At 45.1% G+C, this 22140-nt stretch overlaps 1 protein-coding gene across 1 annotated transcript; it reads right to left on the bottom strand.

Annotated features, from left to right (window-relative positions):
* Nucleotides 1–6434: 6434 nt before the first annotated feature.
* On the bottom strand, nt 6435–21062 carry LOC142814326 (glutamate receptor-like). Its single transcript, XM_075893002.1, has 7 exons — nt 20959–21062; nt 19693–19783; nt 19160–19321; nt 17665–17797; nt 14462–14679; nt 12598–12884; nt 6435–6786 (listed from the first exon to the last, which is right to left on the bottom strand). The coding sequence occupies exons 1-7, from the start codon at nt 21060–21062 to the stop codon at nt 6435–6437; spliced, it is 1347 nt and encodes a 448-aa protein (XP_075749117.1).
* Between the last annotated feature and the right edge of the window lie 1078 nt (nt 21063–22140).

Raw genomic sequence — 22140 nt, 5'->3', positions numbered from 1 at the left:
TTATTGGCCGATTCTCTACAGTGGGTATGAGCCACAAGTGAAGGGCAACAAGAACAAGAACTCGCGTTTTATCCCCGGTGTTATTGTTACTCGCGAAGCTTTGCCAGGAGCAAACTCAGGAAATTTTTCGCGTCCTAGTTATGTGCAGCATGACAGAATCAGGCGCCGGAGGCTGTCTCAATATTTTGTTCTTAACTTTGCCGTTTTTTTATCTTTGACTAAACAAACATTGTATACAGCAGGCGCATACGCAAGAAAACGGTTCGGTTGGTGTATTTGGCATTTAAGTACTTTATTATTTCAAGTCCAGATATACTGTTTGCATCTAAACATTGCGCTGTAAATTATTCTACGAGGAAAAAATAAAGGTGAGCTTGATACAGCTAACTGGATGATTCCGAAGGGAAATCTGATAGGCCTGATGCATGTTGTTGATAGGTTGCTTCTGCGTCGTTGCTAGGCATTAGCTAGGTGATGCTAAGCTGTATCTGCATTGACTTTGTCCAGAGAGAGGTCAGAATTAAACAGCAGATTGTCACAGACACTAGGCGAGCACGTCTTCGTTGGCGTTGGCCCGCCATCGAATCGAAGTTTTCTTGCAGCCGCCATTACATTTTCCGTCCCGTAGTACACTCTCGTTGTGCGCATTCTCTGTGTCTTTTTTGCTAATTTTGAAAGCCTGCCCTTATAGGCTTTCTTAATGAGAACTAACATACAACAGACTGTTTAGTTGTCATTACAACTTTCATTATTATAGTGGATAACAAAAGAAAACGAGACCTTAGATTTACACCTCTGCCCTTAAGCATTAAAAGTCAGCTCTTTGTCATCTCGGAGGCCATTGCACGTAGCCTTTTCTATTGTATAGGTTGCTCAATAGATGTCGCTGCGTGTATATGTCCTTGGAAATAATATCAGTAGATGCCGATAGTGGTATTCGTATAGTAGGTGATAAAAAGGATAGATGACGCTGTTATAATAGGAAATTTACGGAGTGAATGATGATGATGGGGTGAAGTGTCTATCCATTCGATGTGTGCTCTAGTGTGATAGGAGCGGACGGAAGGACGCTTCGCCCCACTCATCATCATTCACTCCGTAGATATGCTGTAAATTTTTTTTCTCTGGAAGTTCTGTAGAGGAATTTAGCCAATTTCTGTGACGCACACCCGTCTATGATGTTGATGGCTTTCACTAAGGCCGCACAAGATTCTAAGGCACATATACCCGTTATTTGGACAAACTGTTACCCTATACTCCCTCTTAGTGGTTCATGGGGAAGTAGTGGGACTTACCCAATTTCTGCGCCGTATAACCCTTTATGATTGTGATAGTTGTTTTGTTTAGAATGAACAAATACGATTTACTAACCAACAATCCCGTTCAAATAAAGAAACATTCGTGTAACAGCCCAAATTGGCGGGGCCCCGTGTCACGATCGTATACTTTAAAATTGTCTTAAAGACAATATGTCCTAAGACAGATAGGCCAGCTTTGACCCTAAATGCATGGCCCAAAATAGCTTCACAGAACATTGTCAATTACTCCCTATTAGTGTGCTTGTGTACACACGAAAACGGCCGCCTGGCCCGATGCTATTTCACTTTACAGTGCTGATGACGACTACAGATCGGGTTGTCGGTTGCTAGTACTCGATTCGCAGGTGGGCAAGATCTTGAGCACACACTTGGTCAAGTGCGGAGATCAGCGGAGACGCACGTGGTTAAACTTAAACCTTATTATTCTATTAGGGTGTGCACCAGAAGAACAGTAAGGTTTAAGCTTGCACCACCTCTGTCGACAAAAGATGTGGAGGAAATGGGTGTGCGATGATCGCCCTGTGAAGTGTTTCATAATCAACGCTTCGTAAATGAAAAGAATAACACATGCTCATGATATAATTATTCATTTGATGCAAGCGAGCATAGCCCCCAATATTTCGTGTGACCTTCATTAAATTAAATACCCCAAAGAAGCTTTAGGAGGTTATGAACGCTCGTTCAAGGAGCCGGGCACTGTGAAAGTTCACTTCGTGCATTTCGTGAATCGCACAAGCACGCTTACAACGACAGATGTTTTAGGAGCTTTCTCGTCAAGCTTCTTTTTCTCGCGCCTTGTCCGTTGTAGGCGACTTGTACACTAATTTTTATGGCATCTGCTGTAGTGGCACCACTGTGATTTCTCGCATAAAGCCCGGTAACGCCATCTATTGTTATTTTCTCCTGTCCTACTCTGCTGCGCTTTTCCTCAACGCTCGGTGCAACCAATGGCCGAACGCCGTCACTTGCCCCTCGTGCGTGTTTTCTCTTATTTATTTTTTGGTTTTATTTTTCTGGGACTCGACCTCCCTACAGTGGTGCATAACATGGCGACGAGCGCACGTGTGCAGCGTGTTTCGAGCCCCATTTTCGCACTTTTGCGGCGCGGTTTCAGTTGTTTTGCGTTTGCGGTTCCCTTTTGATGCTCATTCGGTTGCGGCATATATGAAACAGACGGCAATCACCTTTTTGGATTACGTCTGAGAAGCGAGATGCACCACGGATGAAGATGAGTGTTTGTAGAATCTGCTGGGATGACTTCAAACCGCGTCGGCTATGCGAGGCACGCAAGCACCTCTGTATACCGTCGTTAGGTTCTCGTCCTTTAAGTGCCACACATTCGTTTTCTGTTTATTTGTAGCGTTTGCCCACGGCAATTCCTTGAAGTAGTTTTCAAACGCGCCTGCTTTCTGTAAACCACGATGTAAAATACATGCTTTTTAGCGTATACGGGCATTTCTCGGCTTGCGTGCAAGGCGCTATCCATGGCAACGCCGGCGTCCACCGCATGTCGCATTTTTCGTGAGCAGAAAACCCGGCAAGTTTTGGGTGCTGGCGTGTAATTGCCGCGTTCTTTGATTGAATTCAAATTTTCTGCGCAGCGCCAGTTGCTTTGAAAAGGCGTTTTTCTTTTCGAGTCATTCCGCCTATAGATATCCGCAACTGTCAGCAGTCTGATAAAGACTGCCGCAGCGCGCGGTAGTTTCTCGCCGCCAGTAACAAAGTCCCCCAAGCACAACATTTCGATGTATTCTCACCCGACGTCGCGGCTTGCTGCGGTGACTCGGGTTGGCGATGTCATTACGACGAGAGTCATGCATGGGCGTGTAAACGTGGTTTGGGACCACGTGGTGGTCCAGGGACCTGAAGGGGTTCGAGCACACTAATTGCCGATAAAGTCTGTCTGTCTGTCTGTCTGTCTGTCTGTCTGTCTGTCTGTCTGTCTGTCTGTCTGTCTGTCTGTCTGTCTGTCTGTCTGTCTGTCTGCCTGCCTGCCTGTCTGTCTGTCTGTCTGTGTCCTGCCGTTGAGTTTCGGTAGCTAATAATGAGCTCACGATGATAACCGCCTGTTGCCATCAGGGCGAGTGTGAGACAGTCGTTTTTTAAAGACGACAGTCTTTCTTGGGGACCTTTGACGCAATAATTTTGGTCTGTATGTCTGTATGTCTGTACATTTGTCTGTTTGTTCACCCTCAATGGTACTCTAAACGGCACCAGACGATATACCCCGAACGGCCGACCCCATCCGCAGAGCCCTCCAATATTGCTCAAGATTCAGCGTTCATACTCGTGATTGTCAATTAAAAAGCAGTTATTGCGCATATCTGAAGCACCATAACAACACGCCGATATTTTGTATGTGTCTTTTCCTAGAAGAGACATACATGAGTTATTCTAAGGACCATAGCGTTTGTCACGCGGCGATGACCATGCAACACTTGCAAGAAAAGGCAAGTGTTTCGAGCGCTTTGCTAAGACGACACGATGGTGGCACCTACCCCTCGGCTTGCGTTCTACACCCTATCACCATCGAGACGGGCGCGCACGCCACGCGCTTCGTTTCCCAAGAGAACTGCCAGATGGCGCTCATGTCTAACGTGTGACGCGACTTGATGCTGTCGTTCGCCTCCGCTGCACGCTCGAGGCACTCTAACGCAGCACCTCCAGAATAACATGCACCAATTTTTTGCGCAGAACATCAAATGAACGTTTTGTTGACTCTCTCCAGACGCAAGACTATCGTCTTTCGGCGACATTTGCTGTGCAACATGCAGATACGGGGCCAATTTTTTTTTGCCTATTGGCGTCACGTAGCACGTGACCTTATTACGAGCTGGCAGCTGACCCATTATCCCTCTTATAACAAGGCTCACTGACTCTCCCACGAATAAATCTACAGATATACCGTTGTCACAGAACGAGCGCTCAAAAAGAGCGCGCCGCCAACTCCTCGCGACGAAACGCCGGAGTGACGCCGCAAGGTCAACGATAAAAAAAAAGAAAAAGAAAACAAACATCTAAAAATTCCCCGGGCGCGCGACCCTCCCCTCTCGGAAGCGTAGGCTCGCCGACGAACCTCCTCACCCCACCACGGCGGCCGAGCAAGCACTCGAATTTTCTAGAGGGAAAGGGGCGTGGTTGAAGCTGGGTTGAGTCATCTGTCGCGGACAGCATTCGAACCGTCTCGCCCCCTTCCCAGCCTTGGCTGCGTATCGCGCCGACGAAATGACGAGAACTTTCTGGAATCTCGCGCGGAGGGTATTCAATCGAGCAGCCGAGGTGAGAGATCAGGAGAAAACAGAAGTTAGCGCCAGAGCGCGTAGGGATTCCGCCGTGCAGTCGGCGAAGGTTTTGTCCGTACGGACAAAGCAGGAGAAGAAGAGGATTTCCACCTGAAGGGTGAAGGCTCGAGCTACAGGTAAGAGCGTGTGTTTACCGCTATCGAGCGAAGACGCGTGGCAACAGCTGCGTGTGTGAAGCCGACGTGTTTCCGGCGAAGAAGTTTGAAGCTTGGAGAGTGGCCAATTGAAGACGCGAGATTTCCTGGAAGAGAAACTTCGGCGAGGTTTCCTGGAAGAGAAACTTCAGGGGCAGCGGAACGACAACAACGCTGGGCTTTGAGTGAGTGATTCTCGGAAGAGTATCATCCAGACTTTTGTTCCAAGAACTTTGGACTGAATAGGTTTTCTATCTCTTTAGTCTTTAATTGTCTTGGTTGTTCAATACATGCGACTGCATTGTAGTGCGTATTGTTGTCTGTGTCCGTTGTTTCGAGTGTGGCTGATTGTACTGTGTAGTACGTTGTTTGATTGGTGACATACTGTCCTCATCTATTGTGGAGTGTGCATTCTTGTGTATTGTTTTTGATCTGCCATTATTGAGAATATAATTTTGTTTGTTATCAACTCTCGGCTCTGACTTGTTCTTTGGGCCACAGCCGGCGTCTGCTGGCGCGCCAAGAGGGACCACTTCTAAATTGTCCACGCTTTCGTGGTGCGGTTCGGGGGGCCGATACTTCGGCCCTTGGAATTAGCCCGGCGATCGCCTCCCTAAATTAACGGGACCTGTGTGACAACCGTACAAAGTGGAAGGGTACAGGGTCGCCATAGTAGCTCACTTGGTAAAGCAACGGACGCGTTATTCGAAGGTCACAGGTTCGGTTCCTGCCGATGGCAAGTTAACTACTTTTCCTTCTTCACAAATTCATTACAATTGCTTCCAATATTGTCCGCTATACTTTCCTTGCCCATTTTCTCTCTCTCTCTTTCTCTCTCTCTGTGTGTGTGTGTGTGTGTGTGTGTGTGTGTGTGTGAACAGCTAAACGCAAACACTCTTCATTTGAAACATGTCTTCAAAGGGGATTGTTATGCTCAGTATTAAAATCCAAGATGTTTTCCTTACAGACTGCGCCTTCAAGTCACGTTGAAGTGATGACATCGAACTTCTTTCAAGCATATAATTAGCTGTGATATTTCTTTTACTCATCGACCGTGTCACGCAGAAATGTGGGGCAATCCGAAGTCAGGATGGGAGCCGTCGGCGGATACACGAGGTGCATATAGATTGAACGAGCAGATGAAACTACCTGATGCAATCTGGCATATGTTTGGACCTAGAGAGTTGTCTCTGTCAAAAAAGCCTTGTCACCCTTGGCAGGTTAAGGCTGACATCATGCCACGTGGAGTCACGTACCATTTAAACGCTTTCTGCAAAGTTCGGTCCTTTTCCTTTCTTGAAGGAAGGTTGTAACGGGGCTCGGGAACTGAGACTCGTTACGACGTTTCTTCGAAAGGGAAAATCGCCAGACTAATCTCATTTATAGCTTCTTCCCCCAAGATGGCGATCACATACAGCACCTCGAGAGTGCCACAGTACATGATGTTATACAGCATTGAGTATAGCTTGAAACTAACACGCCATGGGTTACAAGGCACCCTTGACGGAGTCTGGTCCCCCTATACACGGGTGTCGGCCAGCATCTCCGAGGCAATTACTCCTGCTCCCTCAAGCTACCATAAATTAAGGGTGACAGATAAATAGGCATATCCATAGGTAAGCCTATGTAAGTCACACTGTGGCATGGTTCTGTAACTGCTTATGTGGGGAAACGTGATCCTAATTCGTCGGGTGTCCGGTGATATAAATAGCAACACGAGTAGGCGCTGCGATGGCCGACAAGCGCCTTCTCGTATCAACGGCCTGGACGTTCGGGGAATCACCGGTGGATCGGCGCTGTGCTAGTGCGCGCGTTGCGGCCGGCAGCAGCCGGCCGACAAGCACTTCGAAAAGGCCGACGATGCAGGCGAACGCCTGGCCGAAGAGCATCAGGTAGAAGATGGCTCCCACGTCGACGAGCTTCATGGTAGACACGACGGTCGTCTGCGTATTCCTTTTTTGGCGCAGCGCTGCCTCCGTGATCTGGCGTTCCCGCTCCTGCGGCACCCCGGCATCCCACAGCCAACGGAGCCTGCGAGTCCGTGTAGCAATCATTGCAAATACACAAATAAGTAAATAACAATTAGAGAAAATTAAAAAGCCGTAGGGCAATCAACCAATGCGATATCAGTGAAGTGGATTGTTCTCTGAAATAATGATTTGATTGATTGATATGTGGGGTTTAACGTCCCAAAACCACTATATGATTATGAGAGACGCCGTAGTGGAGGGCTCCGGAAATTTATACCACCTGGGGTTCTTTAACGTGCACCCAAATCTGAGCACACGGGCCTACAACATTTCCGCCTCCATCGGAAATGCAGCCGCCGCAGCCGGGATTCGAAACCGCGCCCTGCGGGTCAGCAGCCGAGTACCTTAGCCACTAGACCACCGCGGCGGGGCGAAATAATGATTTCAGCTCACTTCACCATCTGACCTGGCTCTGTTAAAGAAAAATAAAAGACACAGGTGAAAGGCAACACGGCCATCGCAACGGGCCAGTTGCGTCGTTCGTGCTGTCTGTGGCTTCAGTGCAGACTGAGTGGTGCGGACATATCTTCTTATCTCTGTCAAGACAGGGCGCTTGCGAGAGAGAGAGAGATTAAAAGATTTATTGTTGAAAAAAAAAAGAGTTTGGGGACCAAATCACGACCCCGCTACGTGGTCGGCGTCCTAGTCTGGGACACCGCATGAGGCCCCGACTCGCGCCCGTATCACCACTGTCCGTTTAGACTCCAACGAGGAGCAGTTGAGGAGAGCAGTCTCCCATGCCTCCCGGGAAGGGGTATAGTACAAGGAGGCAGGTGGGGACTTTTCGCACATGCCCACACCGTGTGGAAGTGTTCACAGGTCTCCCCACAGTGTGGGCACCACCCATCTGTGTTCGGGTCGAAGTGTTTGATGATTGCAGGACAGAGTACAGTATACCTGTCTGCAGGCGCCTTAAAATTCACTCATCCGCTTTACTCAGCCCCTTTGCAGGAGCCGGGAAAAGGCGGTGCGTGTCGCGATAATAGCAAACAAGTATTGGCGTCCGAATCATAAGAGCTGGGTGAGGAGCCCGGTAGGTAAGCGCTCAGGCGGTCACGTCAGTGGCCTCATGACCTCGTAAGCCCTGGTGGCCAGGAGCCCGAATTATACGTTTTGGGGTCGGACCAGTGACAACTCGTCCTAACATATGGCTATCTGAGGGTGATATATATCCTGCTAGGTAGTGAGCACATGCATTTTAAACTTGAAGCATTTCTTAGCGAACTTCAGCGACTTTTAGCGTGTCTTTCTATTTATCTAGCCACCTACAACATTTAGTTCTCCTGGCCGTTTCAATTATGGTGCGTGAAGAATGGGCGTGACCATGTCCAGAAGAAGAAAGATGAGCTGTGGCTGCAAGGGATCAGGGGCTAAAACTCTATAGTCTTGTATGGACAACAAAGGCAGACCATTCACGTGGTGTTCATTACGAAATAACCTTGGATGTAGCCTACTTTTCGACACTGCGAACTCGGGAACGCCAGCGGACAATAGACAGTAAGTAGCGGAATCTTTTGTGCTGAGTATGAGAATGTGTAGACGCACCGTCAAGCTCCCCTGACTCGACTTCACAACAAAACGAGAAGTGCGTTGGGGTATACTTGGACCGACGCACCTGGCATTTCAGCAGACGAAATCTTAAGTGTCCCTCACTAATACAGTACTGTTATTTCCATAAACAGATAATGCGCACTTTCAGGAGAAAAGCCGGTGTGTTTATTATGAAGTGTTCACAAAAGTAGTGTAGTGAATGCTGGTGCCAAATCTGGAACCTAGTGGTTAAAATTGTCCAGGTTTGACTTCCATCTCACGGTCACGGAAATCTTTTGCAGTAAGTTTTACGTGCGAAAAAAAGAAGCAAGCTTTGATATGGAAAAGGTTTTTATCATTTTGTTTTGCACGCCAAAAAGAAACGTCATGAATATCAAAATCGATAGCTATTCGAAGCAGAATCGTAGCCTGTACTTCACATCATTCACATGGTGGTACAAGTGCCCCTGAAGAAGTTCGCGTAGCCACTAGCGCCAGATTCCACTCTAGGTATTAAATGCGAAGCATTTATTAGCGAACTTCAGCGACTTTGAATCTATCTATCTATCTATCTATCTATCTATCTATCTATCTATCTATCTATCTATCTATCTATCTATCTATCTATCTATCTATCTATCTATCTATCTATCTATCTATCTATCTATCTATCTATCTATCTTGCCGCTTACGTTTGGGTGCTCTCGTGGTCACCCCCTTAACTTGGCGTGAACCAAAATTAACATGGTAAGGGTAAGATGGTTTCACGAATATGACACGCTGCTCAACACACGAATAATGTCCCAATCCCGTCGCGTACATCGTCAAACAGTTCCCGCCAGACGGTGGTGCATACCCACGGGCGGGTATGTGCCGCTGATATGCGGGTATGTGCAACAGGTGATTGACACTTCGTATCTACCCAGGAACGACAAAACACGCATGGCCAATTTCAACGCGTGAGCGCTAAGAAATGCCCGACATCGGTATAGCGTCGACCCGACGAATGCAAAGAATAAATGTCAGGGTCTCAGCTGGAATCGAACCCAAGCATTCTGCATAGCGATGAAGCATTTTACCACAGAGATACGCCACGTCTCGGAGCTACTGTTCAAATAGACGCTAATCTTTGTGAAACGTCAATAGTGGTTGTAGTGCTGCCTACCCAATTTTATAAACATTACATATGTACACCTTTGATACAGCCGTCACGTCGGGTTAACGTCAATTGTGGTTATTTGCCATGCGCTGAAGTTGATTTATGTAGCAGTGTCTAGGGCAAGCATTCTCGCGAGCATCATATCAGCTTCTAGTGTTGGTAATACGCATGTTAAGTAGTAGTAGTAGTAGTAGTAGTAGTAGTAGTATTTTTATTTACAGTAAGCCGGATACAGAGCTCACTGCAGGGGCAAAGGGCTAAAGGCGAACAGCCTGACAAAGGCCCTTGTCCCTCCGCAGTCCGTGACAGTGCAAAGCTTAAACAATATATATATTCAATACATTGGTTTCAAGCAACCTGAAATTGTAAACACAAAATTCAAACATAAATAGCATAAGAAGTTTACATAACACATTTTAAGAATTAGAGGTCACTCTCGTTATAATTCCCAACTAAACAATATCAATGAAACAACTCAAAAACAGACACAAAATGCATGCGGATACAATGAATTCCTCTGTATACACTCGTATAATTGACATAGAAGTTTATGAACAATTTAAGCATTTGCAGAGGCATGAGACTCCATTACGTAGTTTCGATAGTGTAGACCGGTGGTTATGAATAAGTTCTTTATTTGTTTCTTGAAAGTCGCACTACTAGCCCTAAAGTTCAATTGATCTGCAAGGGTATTTAAAACCTGAGGTACCTGGTAAGCAATACTTTGTTTTCCATACTTGGTTCTTGTTCTAGGAGCTCGTTTCTTTTGTTCTCGCATACTGTAGTGTGGTCTTTCGGTGCAACTTTCTTCATATAGCTTAGTCTTCTGTATTAACTGAAGTAATTTAAAATGATATAATTGATCAATTCTGAGTATGGAATGTTTAATGAATAGTGGAGCAGTGCGCAAGTCTTGTAGATTCCCCCTGTAATTTTCAAAGCAGCGCAATATTTTCTTTTGTATAGTTATTAACTTATGGTAATTCCCTTGTGATGTCGTTCCCCAGACTAACATCCCATAACTTACTTTAGAATGGAAGAGTGCATAGTACATACTTATTTTTAACCTCAATGGGATTAAGTGCATTGTTCTAAAAAAACAACCAACTATTCGTGCTAATGCGGTGATCAGATGATTTACATGTGTATTCCAGTTTAATTCCTCCTGAAACCATACACCAAGAAACTTTTGTTCCCTAGCATGTGCGATGCAATTTCCTTCGAATTTTACAGCTATGTTACTAATAGGTTTGTTTATAGGTCGGAATATCATATAGGTTGTTTTTTTTTTGCATTCAAGCGCACTCCATTTTGCCTTAACCAAGTTGAAAGATTGCTTAGATAATAATTTACACTGACCTCAAGTGATATTAGATTGTCTGATGAAAAGAAAACATTCGTATCGTCAGCGTACATTATAAGTTCAGGAGAATGAGGTATATCGACGAAGTGGGCATCGTTGCACAAGTTCAAACAACTGGTTATATAAAAATCCGCAACTCTTCAACTTATGTCTGTGCGTGCGACATTTTAACATATATTTACCGTCATTTCATGACGTGTCGCTCAATAAACAAAATTGCAACATGGTCACCTTCCCTCCGCAGGCTTCGCATAACGTCGATTCCCAGGTACGTAGGATATGCCGAATTTTTTTATAGTATGAAAATTTACTTCTCTCATAGGGTGACGTCATTGTGACGTCACTAATTTTAAGTGATGACCTGTGATTTCACGTTGATGTCAAATGGTACGTGACGTCACTCCATGCTAGTTTTATGCATCACTCATGTTGACGCCGTCGACACAGCATGCTGACGACGAGTTTTGGCGCTTGATGAGACATCTAACGCTTTAGCCTCAAGAGTAAGAGAGAGAATTATTTTAATGGGGAGCTGGAGAGGTTTGCGCGGAATCCAGTAAAAGTAGTGAAGGACTCTGCTCGGCAAAAATAAATTATCGAGAATAGTATTTATGAGTTAATCTATATTAAAATAGCCCAAAACGTTGGGGCTTCTCAAGAAAACCGGCAACATGAAGTGACACGTGAAACACTATATGTCCCAACAAATAAATGTTGCCACATTCTCCGCTCCAGCAATTTTCCCAACCCTCTTTTAATTGCCTAAGACGACTGGAAGGTGAAATATATTTTCACTTTTATATATACACTTCATGCCACTTAATTTAACCTATATGGGGCAACGCTTGATTACAAGTTCCATCGTGCTCAAAGTTTAGAACTCCCAAAATTGGCAGGAAAGCGGTTTTTGTCACCAATTTTTTTTTCACGTGAATTATTTTTTTTCTCACAAAGCTAACTTCGAAAACTAACTTCAAGAACTACTTCTGGCTCTAATACTTTGGCCCACCGTAAGTTTTGTCAAAATGAGAAATGGTAGACTCTAGACCTTGCGTTCAATCTTGTCTGGACTCAGTCAAGCGCTAATAATTGATGGGCACAAAAAAGGGGAGAGTGGGGGTAAAAGGGAAAGCTCTCCCTGTTTTGTGTTGTCTATTGTACAGCTTATTCTTTCAGTGTTCATGCTTAGTGTTTAGTTTTTAGCCAACTAGCCCATCATGATGATTTGTGGGGTTTAACGTCCCAAAACCACCATATGATTATGAGAGACGCCGTAGTGGAGGGCTCCGGAAATTTCGACCACCTGGGGTTCTTTAACGTGCACCCAAATCTGAGCACACGGGCCTACAACGTTTCCGCCTCCATCGGAAATGCAGCCGCCGCAGCCGGAATTTGAACCCGCGACCTGCGGGTCAGCAGCCGAGTACCTTAGCCACTAGACCACCGCGGCGGGGCAACTAGCCCAACAGTCGACTCTGTTGATTTACTCGGAGTATAGGCGAGTTTGCGACGGGTCATATGAAGACCGCTCCGTCGTGACTGTGCATCTTGAAAGCGCAGACCTAGCTTTTTTTTCTTTTTAATCGCCAACAGCTATCTTCCCTAAACAAAGAGGTATCATATGCGCATATAGTATAATTAAACTTCAGTTCTTTCGAAACCTTGACAATATATTTTAGTATAGCAACCCACCTGCTCTAACTTACACGGCAAAGTACACTTGGAATCGTAACTGGACACACTGGTGTTTATTTACTAACCTCAGATGCAACTTCTTGATGAGGTCCCTGTCAAACTCTCGCCGGACAAACATGGTGAACGGGTTGTTTATGAAAAAATCCGTGCCTATGTAGAACTCTCCGTTGACGCCGTTCGGGTACAGCCGTGCCGCGGTCCAGTGCAGCATGAATTCGTCGCAGAAGAAAAGAGCCTTCTCGTTCAGAATATCATCGAACGTTTCCTTGCTCAGGATCCGGGCGGCCGATGTTACGGACCTGTGACGCTGGACCTGTTTCCACAGGCGCTGGTGGTCGGACCGGGTTGAAGTCTGCAACCGCCAAAATACATTTGATTAATAAAGAGGAAAATTTAATTAAGTAAAGTGCGCTTTCAAGTCACCAAAAGCACTATTCTTGTCACCAGAAGACGATCGGTAAACCGCTAAATGCGACAAAAGCTCGTTTGTGGTCTCCATGGTTATATATCAGAAAAATTTAATTATTTTTTTTTCTAAGTTTCGCCAGAATTCACTGAGTCAGTGTGGCCACAATGCGAAAAAAAGAAACAATTTGTATCCGTTATGTCACGACTTTCAGCTGCGGAGTTTTCGGAGCGAAATTTTAAGCTATAGAACCTTGACCTCCTCTTCCTGCTAGTCATCATCATTATCATCATCATCATCATCATCATCATCATCATCATCAGCAGCAGCAGCAGCAGCAGCAGCAGCAGCAGCAGCAGCAGCAGCAGCAGCAGCAGCAGCAGCAGCAGCAGCAGCAGCAGCCTGACTACGTCCACTGCAGGACAAAGGCCTCTCCCATGTTCCGCCAGTTAACCCGGTCCTGAGCTTGCTGCTTCCAATTTATACCCGCAAACTTCTTAATCTCATCTGCCCACCTAACCTTCTGTCTCCCCCTAACCCGCTTCCCTTCTCTGGGAATCCAGTTTGTTACCCTTAATGACCAGCGGTTATGCTGCCTACGCGCTACATGCCCGGCCCATGTCCATTTCTTCTTCTTTATTTCAACTATGATATCCTTAACCCCCGTTTGTCCCCTAATCCACTCTGCTCTCTTCTTGTCTCTTGAGGTTACACCTACCATATTTCTTTCCATTGCTCGCTGTATCGTCCTCAATTTAAGCTGAACCCTCTTTGTGAGTCTCCAGGTTTCTGCTCCGTAGCTAAGTACCGGCAAGATACAGCTGTTATAGACCTTCCTCTTGAGGGATAGTGGCAATCTACCTGACATAATTTGAGTGTGCTTACCGAATGTGCTCCACCCCATTCTTATTCTTCTAGTTACTTCAATCTCGTGGTTCAGCTCTGCGGTTATTACCTGCCCTAAGTAGACATAGTCTTTTACAACATGAAGTGCACTATTACCTATCTCGAAGCGTTGCTCTTTTCCGAGGTTGTTGTACATTACTTTCGTTTTCTGCAGATTAATTTTAAGACCCACCTTTCTGCTCTCCTTGTCTAACTCCGTAATCATGAGTTGCAATTCGTCCCCTGAGTTACTCAGTAATGCAATGTCATCGGCGAAGCGCAGGTGACTAAGGTACTCTCCATTAACTCTTATCCCTAACTGTTCCCATTCTAGGCTTCTGAAAACCTCCTGTAAGCACGCGGTAAATAGCATTGGGGAGATTGCGCCCCCCTGCCTTACACCTTTCTTGATTGGTATTCTGTTGCTTCCTTTATGAAGCACTATGGTAGTATACTACTACTACTACTACTACTACTACTACTACTACTACTACTACCACTACTACTACTACTACTACTACTACTACTAATAATAATAATAATAATAATCCCCTGATAGCGAAATTGACAATAAAGCTGTCACAAGCAAACCCATTTCCAACTCGTACAATGCTTCACATAGGCCTTCAGCGTCTTACACTGAAGAGTCGATGGTAGGTACTTCCATCGATGAGGTAAGGCTTTATTTCTGGGCGCGCGATGACGTCCTTGACGCTGCTTATGCGACCTGTCTGGTCTTTGACCATCATGCTTGCTCTCATGATGCCCGTGAAACCCGTCATGACCACCATGACCGCGATCCACCAGAACGACGTGAGCCAGCGCCTGTACGAATCTTCCGGGGGCTCTGGTGTGGCTGCGGCAAAGAGATGCACGCTGCATCCAAGTCATATATACGAAGAGTTGCATGAGGGCCTGACCACACACGCGCGTCACAGCGCTTCGAAGCGTGGCGTGTAGACTCGGTGCCGCGCCCTCTCCCCGTGGACAGAGATGGCGCACTGTTTTGTCTATAGCCTCTCAACCACCCTCTCTTTTCATAAGGAGGAGACGCGACGCCCAGTCTGCACGCCACACGCGCTGACGCGCTTCGACGCGTACGTTTGGTCAGGCCTTAGCGCTTAAAGACTAACCATGCCACCTTTTCAGCTTCGAACGACCCTATCTGCACAAGCCAAGAGCCACTAGCCTTCATTTTAAATGCGAAGCATTTCTTAGCGAACTTCGGCAACATTGAGCGTATCTATCTATCTATCTATCTATCTATCTATCTATCTATCTATCTATCTATCTATCTATCTATCTATCTATCTATCTATCTATCTATCTATCTATCTATCTATCTATCTATCTATCTATCCGCCTACGACTTTTAGCTCTCCTGGCCGTTTCGATAGTGATATCGATACCAAACTTAGTATGGCATAACATGACTGCATAAAAACATATTTGACTAGACATAACATGAAAGTCACGACATGTATGTCATTAATGTCATGATTTACATATTATGGCCCTGCAGCTCTTGTGGTGGTGTCGTTCACATGGCATGTTGCAAAACTGGTATGGTGTGACATCATTGCATGGTGAACACAAGTGACAGACTTTAACATGAAAATCATGACATGCGTGTCATGTAACAACATGACTACACGCCGCGCTCATGATGCGCTCACGGCCGTTTCGCTAGCGTAACATATTCCAAATTTGGCATTACGGTACGTCAATGGATGACGAAGGTATGTGAATGGTGCAAACATGATAATCATGAGATGCGTGTAATGTAACAACATAACTACATGCCACGCTCATGATGCGCTGGCTGCCGTTCCGCTAGCTTCACTTATACCAAATTTGGTATTACGGGACGTGAATGGATGACGAAGGTATGATACTGGTGCAAACATAATAAACATGAGATGCGTGCATGTAACAACATGACTACGTGCTACGCTCATGATGCGCTCGCGGCCGTTTTGCTAGCTTCGCATGTACCAAACTCAGTATTACGTGACGCAAACGGACGAAATAGGTAAATGACACATCCAAACATGATAATCACAACATGTGTGTCATGTAACAACATAAATACACACTCATGATGCACTCACGGCTGTTTCGCTACCTTCACATATGCGAAATGTGGTATTACGTGACGCCAATAGATGACGAAGGTATGTGACAATTGCAGACATGATAATCATGACATGCGTGTCATGTGAGAACACGACTACATGCCACAGTCAGAGCGCCAATACATTTCGACAAGACGTGGTGCGAGTGCTCGCCGGCGTTCATTTCGTCGCGTCACGCCGGCGTTGCCACGCCAGGTGCCGGTCCTGCCATATATAAGCAGGCGCACGCCGCGCTGCGTTGGTTTGACGCATGCGCGTTTAAGCGCGTCCGGCGTCCCTCCATCACGAAAAGAGAGAGACGCAGTGTTGTCTGGGTAACGCATCGGCGCGAAACGCAGCATGTCGCGTTTCGCGCCGGTTGCCGTCGGGCCGTGCCGATGGACGCTGGTCACGCCTGGCGTCAGACTATAGAGTGCTCGCGTTTTGCTAACGTAGCGTCGCTGTGCCCAGCGTGCGCGCGCGTCAACGCTACACTGGAGTATATTGGGCCCTTCATGGTGTGCTCGCGGCTGTTTTGCTAGCTCCCCATATACCGAATTTGGTGTTACGTGACGTCAACGGATGACGAAATAATGAATGGTGCAAACATAATAATCCTGACACGCGTGTCATGTAAGAACATGACAACATACCACGCTCATAGCGAGCTCACGGCCGTTTCACTAGCTCCACATATATTAAATTCGGTATCACATGACGTGAATAGATGACGGAGGTAAACGACACATTCAAACATGATTATCATGATACGGAAGACATGTACGGCATGATTTATCTCCAGCTCGTAAGTTTGTGCTGATATTGAAGTGACATATCAACATTTCTTATTCATGCTTCGCATATAATCGATTCCCACTGTACGTGGGATCTGGCTTTTTTTGTTGCTTAAAAAGGCTAATAACGAGGTGTTATGGCATACAAGTTATCTTTAGCGCAAATAAAAGCTCACCAGTCAGATTGTGTAATCTCTCATTGGCAACGTAGAAAACACGGTGAAACATCTTCAAGAAGAAAATTTTCATTCGTGATCACTATGATGTCGTATACACATAACTGATGCCGAAAATAGCGGGAAGTGAACGTGAGATTGCTTTGTGTTTGTGCACAGTTGTTTCCTGAGCATGCATACGTATACACTCCTCGCGCATTCCACTATAGTTGCTGCGAAGAAAGCGCCATACACATAGTTTAATTTTTAGCCCTAATTATGGTACGCATGGTGGCATCAGAATATGCAGATAAGTGATCGATTCAATAATCCAGCTTCAAAACTCTTCCACGAGCCTGCGCGACAAGTAGGTTTTTTGTGACCATTAAACGCGACATAATTTTACCAATTCTTCTTAAATAGAGAAAATGATGATTGAATATGTCATTAGAATTCACGGTATTTTCAGTTTCACCCAAATTTATTCACATGGTCTGGCAACTTGTCAGTCACTTTAAAGCTGCCTGACTTACTCTCTACTGATGAATACTTCGAACGTCCCCTGTAATTGACGTATTCGTAGCGGCAATCAATTCGCCAGCAATAAACTCCGATAGCGAGGTCATTCGATGATTGCTTGAAAAAGAGTGTCAAGACCAGAAGAGAGTCTCATATGTCTTACACTGTAGGTTTTTTCAAATGTAAACTAAAACTGGAAACTCAAACTGTGCTCAAGTTTCCACGCTCCGATAAGCACACTGCAGCGTATGTGGCTTACATTCAAAGAACATGTTTCCAACCAGGTCCATGAGTTGGTCACCGAACATGCTGATGCGACTTTTGCCCCCTGCCGTGGGGACCGACATCAGGATGGCGAGGAACAGCATACTTGTGAGGAGGGCCGCCCAAACCTGTTTTTGTCCGCAAAAAGACGACCAAGGGTTTCTCCTATTGTATGAAAACGATCTCTCCTTTATTTATTATGATAAACTGAGTGCCCATCTTCTGGTTGTCATAGGGGGTGCAAATATAATATATGTACAAAGAAAAGCTGCTACTGAAGGCATGCGTTGAGGCATAAGTTTTGCAGAGTGATGTTAAATACCGTCGTGAACATACACATTGAAATCGAGAATGCTATCCGAGACAGATACGAATATCAAACAAAATACCTTCAAAATATCATTACTGAACTAGCGTGAAGTATTCTGTTGGATGCACAAAAAAAGCAGCCGGTAAAAAACAATTGATTATTGTTTTAGAGGTTGTGGTTCCACGAGGGCCATAATACTTCAAATTATGTTTGAACGATACACTTACGTCTGAATACCAGACAATGAAAGCTATGGAATCAATTAGGTTAAAAATTAACCAGTTCGTTTCATTAGTAACAGTTATTCTAGCTCGTATGACATCCTCGCTTTAACGAAGACCAGCCTACAGATCTTATCTGCTTAGAGGTAATACAAAAAATCATGGTAAAAACAGCGTAATGAGATGGTACCACAAGAAGAAGAACGACACAGGGCAAGCGCTACCCTAAAATGTCTTGTTTATTAAGGAGAAGAGTATAAATACAAGTATTGTTCCCCTGCGAGCAAACCCTGACACGTCAAAACTGACTGGCGTATAGGCTGTTGTTAAAACACACTGGCGCCTTCTTTAAAGAAAGGCTAAGTCAGCACAATGCATTAGAGAGAACTTCACATGCGTCCTCTCATTTTTGCTCATATGGTTGCAAACATTTATTTCATGGCACGTAAGTCACCTTCAGAAACACACTTAGATCAAATATTACGTGCAAACATCAAACTATTCCCGTTAAGAAATAACACGATATATGCATTTCCTCAATGATCCATATATCGTGATTGTGAAATTGGCATTTAAAGAAAAGTGGGGCAACATTCTAGAACGTTAAAGGCGAGCACGCCACACGACAGTTGCTGGTTTAGCGCTTGTCCTGTGTCGTTCTTCTTAATTGTTGCGGTATACCGTGTTTTCGCGCATGCTGTTACAGCGAAGATCAACCAACTTACCCGGTTTTGTACGCTGTTGCAAGACATCCTACAGCTTTATTTATTCTTAACAGATTTTCTTTCTGGTAGTTCCACAATTAATGAAACATTGAAACTCAATATTTAAGCGAATAACTCTCGTACGCACGTCACCCACTAAACGATTCAGTCACGAGCCTTTCAAACACGTGGAGCAAGAAGATTCAGGTTATCTCGTCAAAGAGAGAGTTAAGCAGAATCGAAAAATTCACGTGCCTGTGGGTCCAAAGCAGCTACATAGCCGAACACGTCAGTCTTGAAGAGTCGCTTTGTTCCAGAACACGTGGACAGACGGATGAAGAAGTACTGAGGCAGTGGCTGAGCAACCATGAAGCGGGAGATGGTGGGCAGGATGGGCCCGATTGCCAGGTCGGCCTCCTGACCAAGAAACAGCGAATAGCTGAGAGTGAACTCTTAAAGCGAAATCCTTAGCTCTCCGATCAAATGTAAAAAAGGGACCATCGGTGTCAAGACAAGTGGTTGAAAAAACATCAAGCAAAGCGAGAAAACCAACCGGCGCGCTTCATGGCTCGATCATGTATACGGTCTATTTAAGCACTACAAAACGAAGTAAGAAGCGATTAACTGTAATTAATAAGTGATTGTGGGCGTGCCTGCGTGAGTGTGTGTTTCCTGGACAATAAATAATCATCATCCTGTTCTTTCCCTTTCGTGATATCATTACTCAACAAGACTGTGGGGTGTCTTAGTGAACTTGACGAAACTTGTGTTGCCCAGACGACACTTACGTTGCGGCTGATCATTCCAAGACAACCCGCCCAGCTTCCATTGGGGAATGTGCCCGCATAAACGTAGTCATTTGGGATCAAGACGACGTGCCTGCGAAATATGCAGCACGCGATACACAACATTGAACGATACATATTTTTTAAATGCGAAGCATTTCTTAGCGAACTTCGGCGACTTTGAGAGTATCTATCTATCTATCTATCTATCTATCTATCTATCTATCTATCTATCTATCTATCTATCTATCTATCTATCTATCTATCTATCTATCTATCTATCTATCTATCTATCTATCTATCTATCTATCTATCTATCTATCTATCTATCTATCTATCTATCTATCTATCTATCTATCTATCCGCTTACGTTTGGGTCATCTCGGGGTCACCCCCTTAACTTGGCGTGACCCAAAATTAGCATGGGAAGGTACAAGACATGAATAATGTCACAATCCCGTCGCATACGTCGTCAAACACTTCCTGCCAGACAGTGACATGTACCCACGGGCAGGTATGTGCCGCTGGTATGCGGGTATGTGCCACAGGTGATTGAAATTAATATCTACTCAGGAACGACGAGAACACAGATGGACAATTTCAACCCGTGAGCGTTTAGAAATACCTGACATCGGTATAGCGTCGACCCAACGAATGCAAAGAATAAATGTCAGGGTCCCAGCTGCAGGAATCGAAACCAAGCATTCTGCGTGGCAATGAAGCATTTTACCACAGAGCTATAGCAGGTCTCGGAACTAGTTTTCAAATAGAAGCTAATCTTAGCGAAACGTCCATAGCGGTTGCAGTGCTGATTACCCAATTTAATACACATTTGATATGTACTCATTTCATACAGCCGTGACGTTGGGTTAGCGTCAATTGTGGTTAGTTGTTGTTCGCTGAAGTTGATTTATGTAGCAGTGCCCAAGGCCAGCATCCTCGCGAGCATCAGCGCTTCATAACAGCTTCTGGAACATGGGTGGAACCCATGTTCCAGTTGGCATTATTGCGCAAGTGCCACCAACTGGTTATACATATAAACTATCTGTTACTTTTCAAAATACGTCGTTCGTGCAACATTAGTACATGTATTTAGCGTCATTTCATGACGTGTCTCTCAATAACAAAGTTGCAACATGGTCACCTTCCCTCCGCATGCTTCGCATAACGTCAATTCGCAAGTACGTGGGATCTGTCGATTTTTTTTTTATTTAGCGGCGGAGCATTTCTTTGCTAACCGAAAATACAGGTGAATGTGAGCAGACTCACTTGATCTTCAGAGAGTCCATAAGCATGTTGTAGATGTATCCGCCCAGCGCGGTGGCGACAATCGTTCCATTCGAGTCGCGGCGGTATCCGATGTGCGGCTCCATCTGAGTCGAAGCGATTACACTTGTTATAACACAGTTGCAGTTATATGTTTATGTACATCCTCTGCTACTTGGACTACTGCCTGTAGTATTGAACAAAATAAAATAAAGAGGTGGAGCAGGGGTTTGTAGGGTCGCTCTCAACAACTTCTCTTACACGTACCTCATGAGCCCAATTACCGGAAACATTCAGTTCGAAACACATGCATTATACTGGTGGAATCAACATTGCGTGCCTATGTCTTAGGTCACACACTCCAATCGTAACAATGAGGACGGATTCACAGTGAGTGCCACTCTCAATTACTACACCCCCCCCTTCCCCGTTTCTCGAGACAATGGGAAATCTACACTTCTTTTCACAGAACGCAAAGAAATATAAAACACAGGACAAGAAGGACGAAGGGTAGCGCTTACTTACAAGAAGATTTACTTCGAAGAGGAAACACGCATAGAATGTCGAAATGCAAAAAAAAAAAACACTCGAGAAGGCCACGACTGCCACGCACGAAAATCTTACATTCTCAGAAAGGACAATTCTTTTGGCAATTCCCGAGAGAGCTTCTTCACTGTTTTTTTTGTTTTCCCCATTTCGTGAGTATACATGTGTATGCTTCTCGAAATAAATATCGTAGAAAGTAAGCACTCCCTTTCGTCCATTCCCTTGTCCTGCGTTATATTTCTTGCGCTACATAATCGGTTATGTTTTACCAACAAGCCCAAACTCATTCGTGGGTGTTCTTAAGTGATGCTCGCCTCCACCTCTGAAGCCAGGTAATAAGGTAAGGCAGAGACGGTCGACGTTATACGTTAAAAACCAAAAGGGCAGCATGTGATGCCGCATCTCAGGACCTCAAACGATGTACATTACTATCCGTGAAGCTGCAATTGTAAATAACGGCTGCCAGAATTTTTAATTTTACTTATTATTATATTTATTTGTGTGTGGGCACAACCACTGTCAGTAAACAGCCTTTATTCTGGTCATAAGGAACAACAAGGTCGTGTAGTTGCTGGCCACACCCACGTTGGGGCCGGGCAAACCATGTTCCTTCACCCATTCGCGGGCCCTTTGGTCCTT

The sequence above is a fragment of the Rhipicephalus microplus genome, chromosome 4 (genome assembly GCF_043290135.1).
Source record: "Rhipicephalus microplus isolate Deutch F79 chromosome 4, USDA_Rmic, whole genome shotgun sequence".
Taxonomy (NCBI): Eukaryota; Metazoa; Arthropoda; class Arachnida; order Ixodida; family Ixodidae; genus Rhipicephalus; species Rhipicephalus microplus.
Note: the sequence above shows the minus strand (reverse complement) of the source record. Positions and strands in the feature narration are given on the sequence as shown.

What these genes read in the sequence shown, in the direction of transcription:
- LOC142814326 (XM_075893002.1), bottom strand. Translation starts at nt 21,062, where the DNA reads ATGGAGCCGCACATCGGATACCGCCGCGACTCGAATGGAACGATTGTC. An exon ending in TTGGAATGATCAGCCGCAAC is followed by an intron (nt 19,322 to 19,692) that starts GTAAGTGTCGTC and finishes TTTCTTGGTCAG; the next exon opens with GAGGCCGACCTGGCAATCGG. An exon ending in TGGAAACATGTTCTTTGAAT is followed by an intron (nt 14,680 to 17,664) that starts GTAAGCCACATA and finishes TCTTTGCCGCAG; the next exon opens with CCACACCAGAGCCCCCGGAA.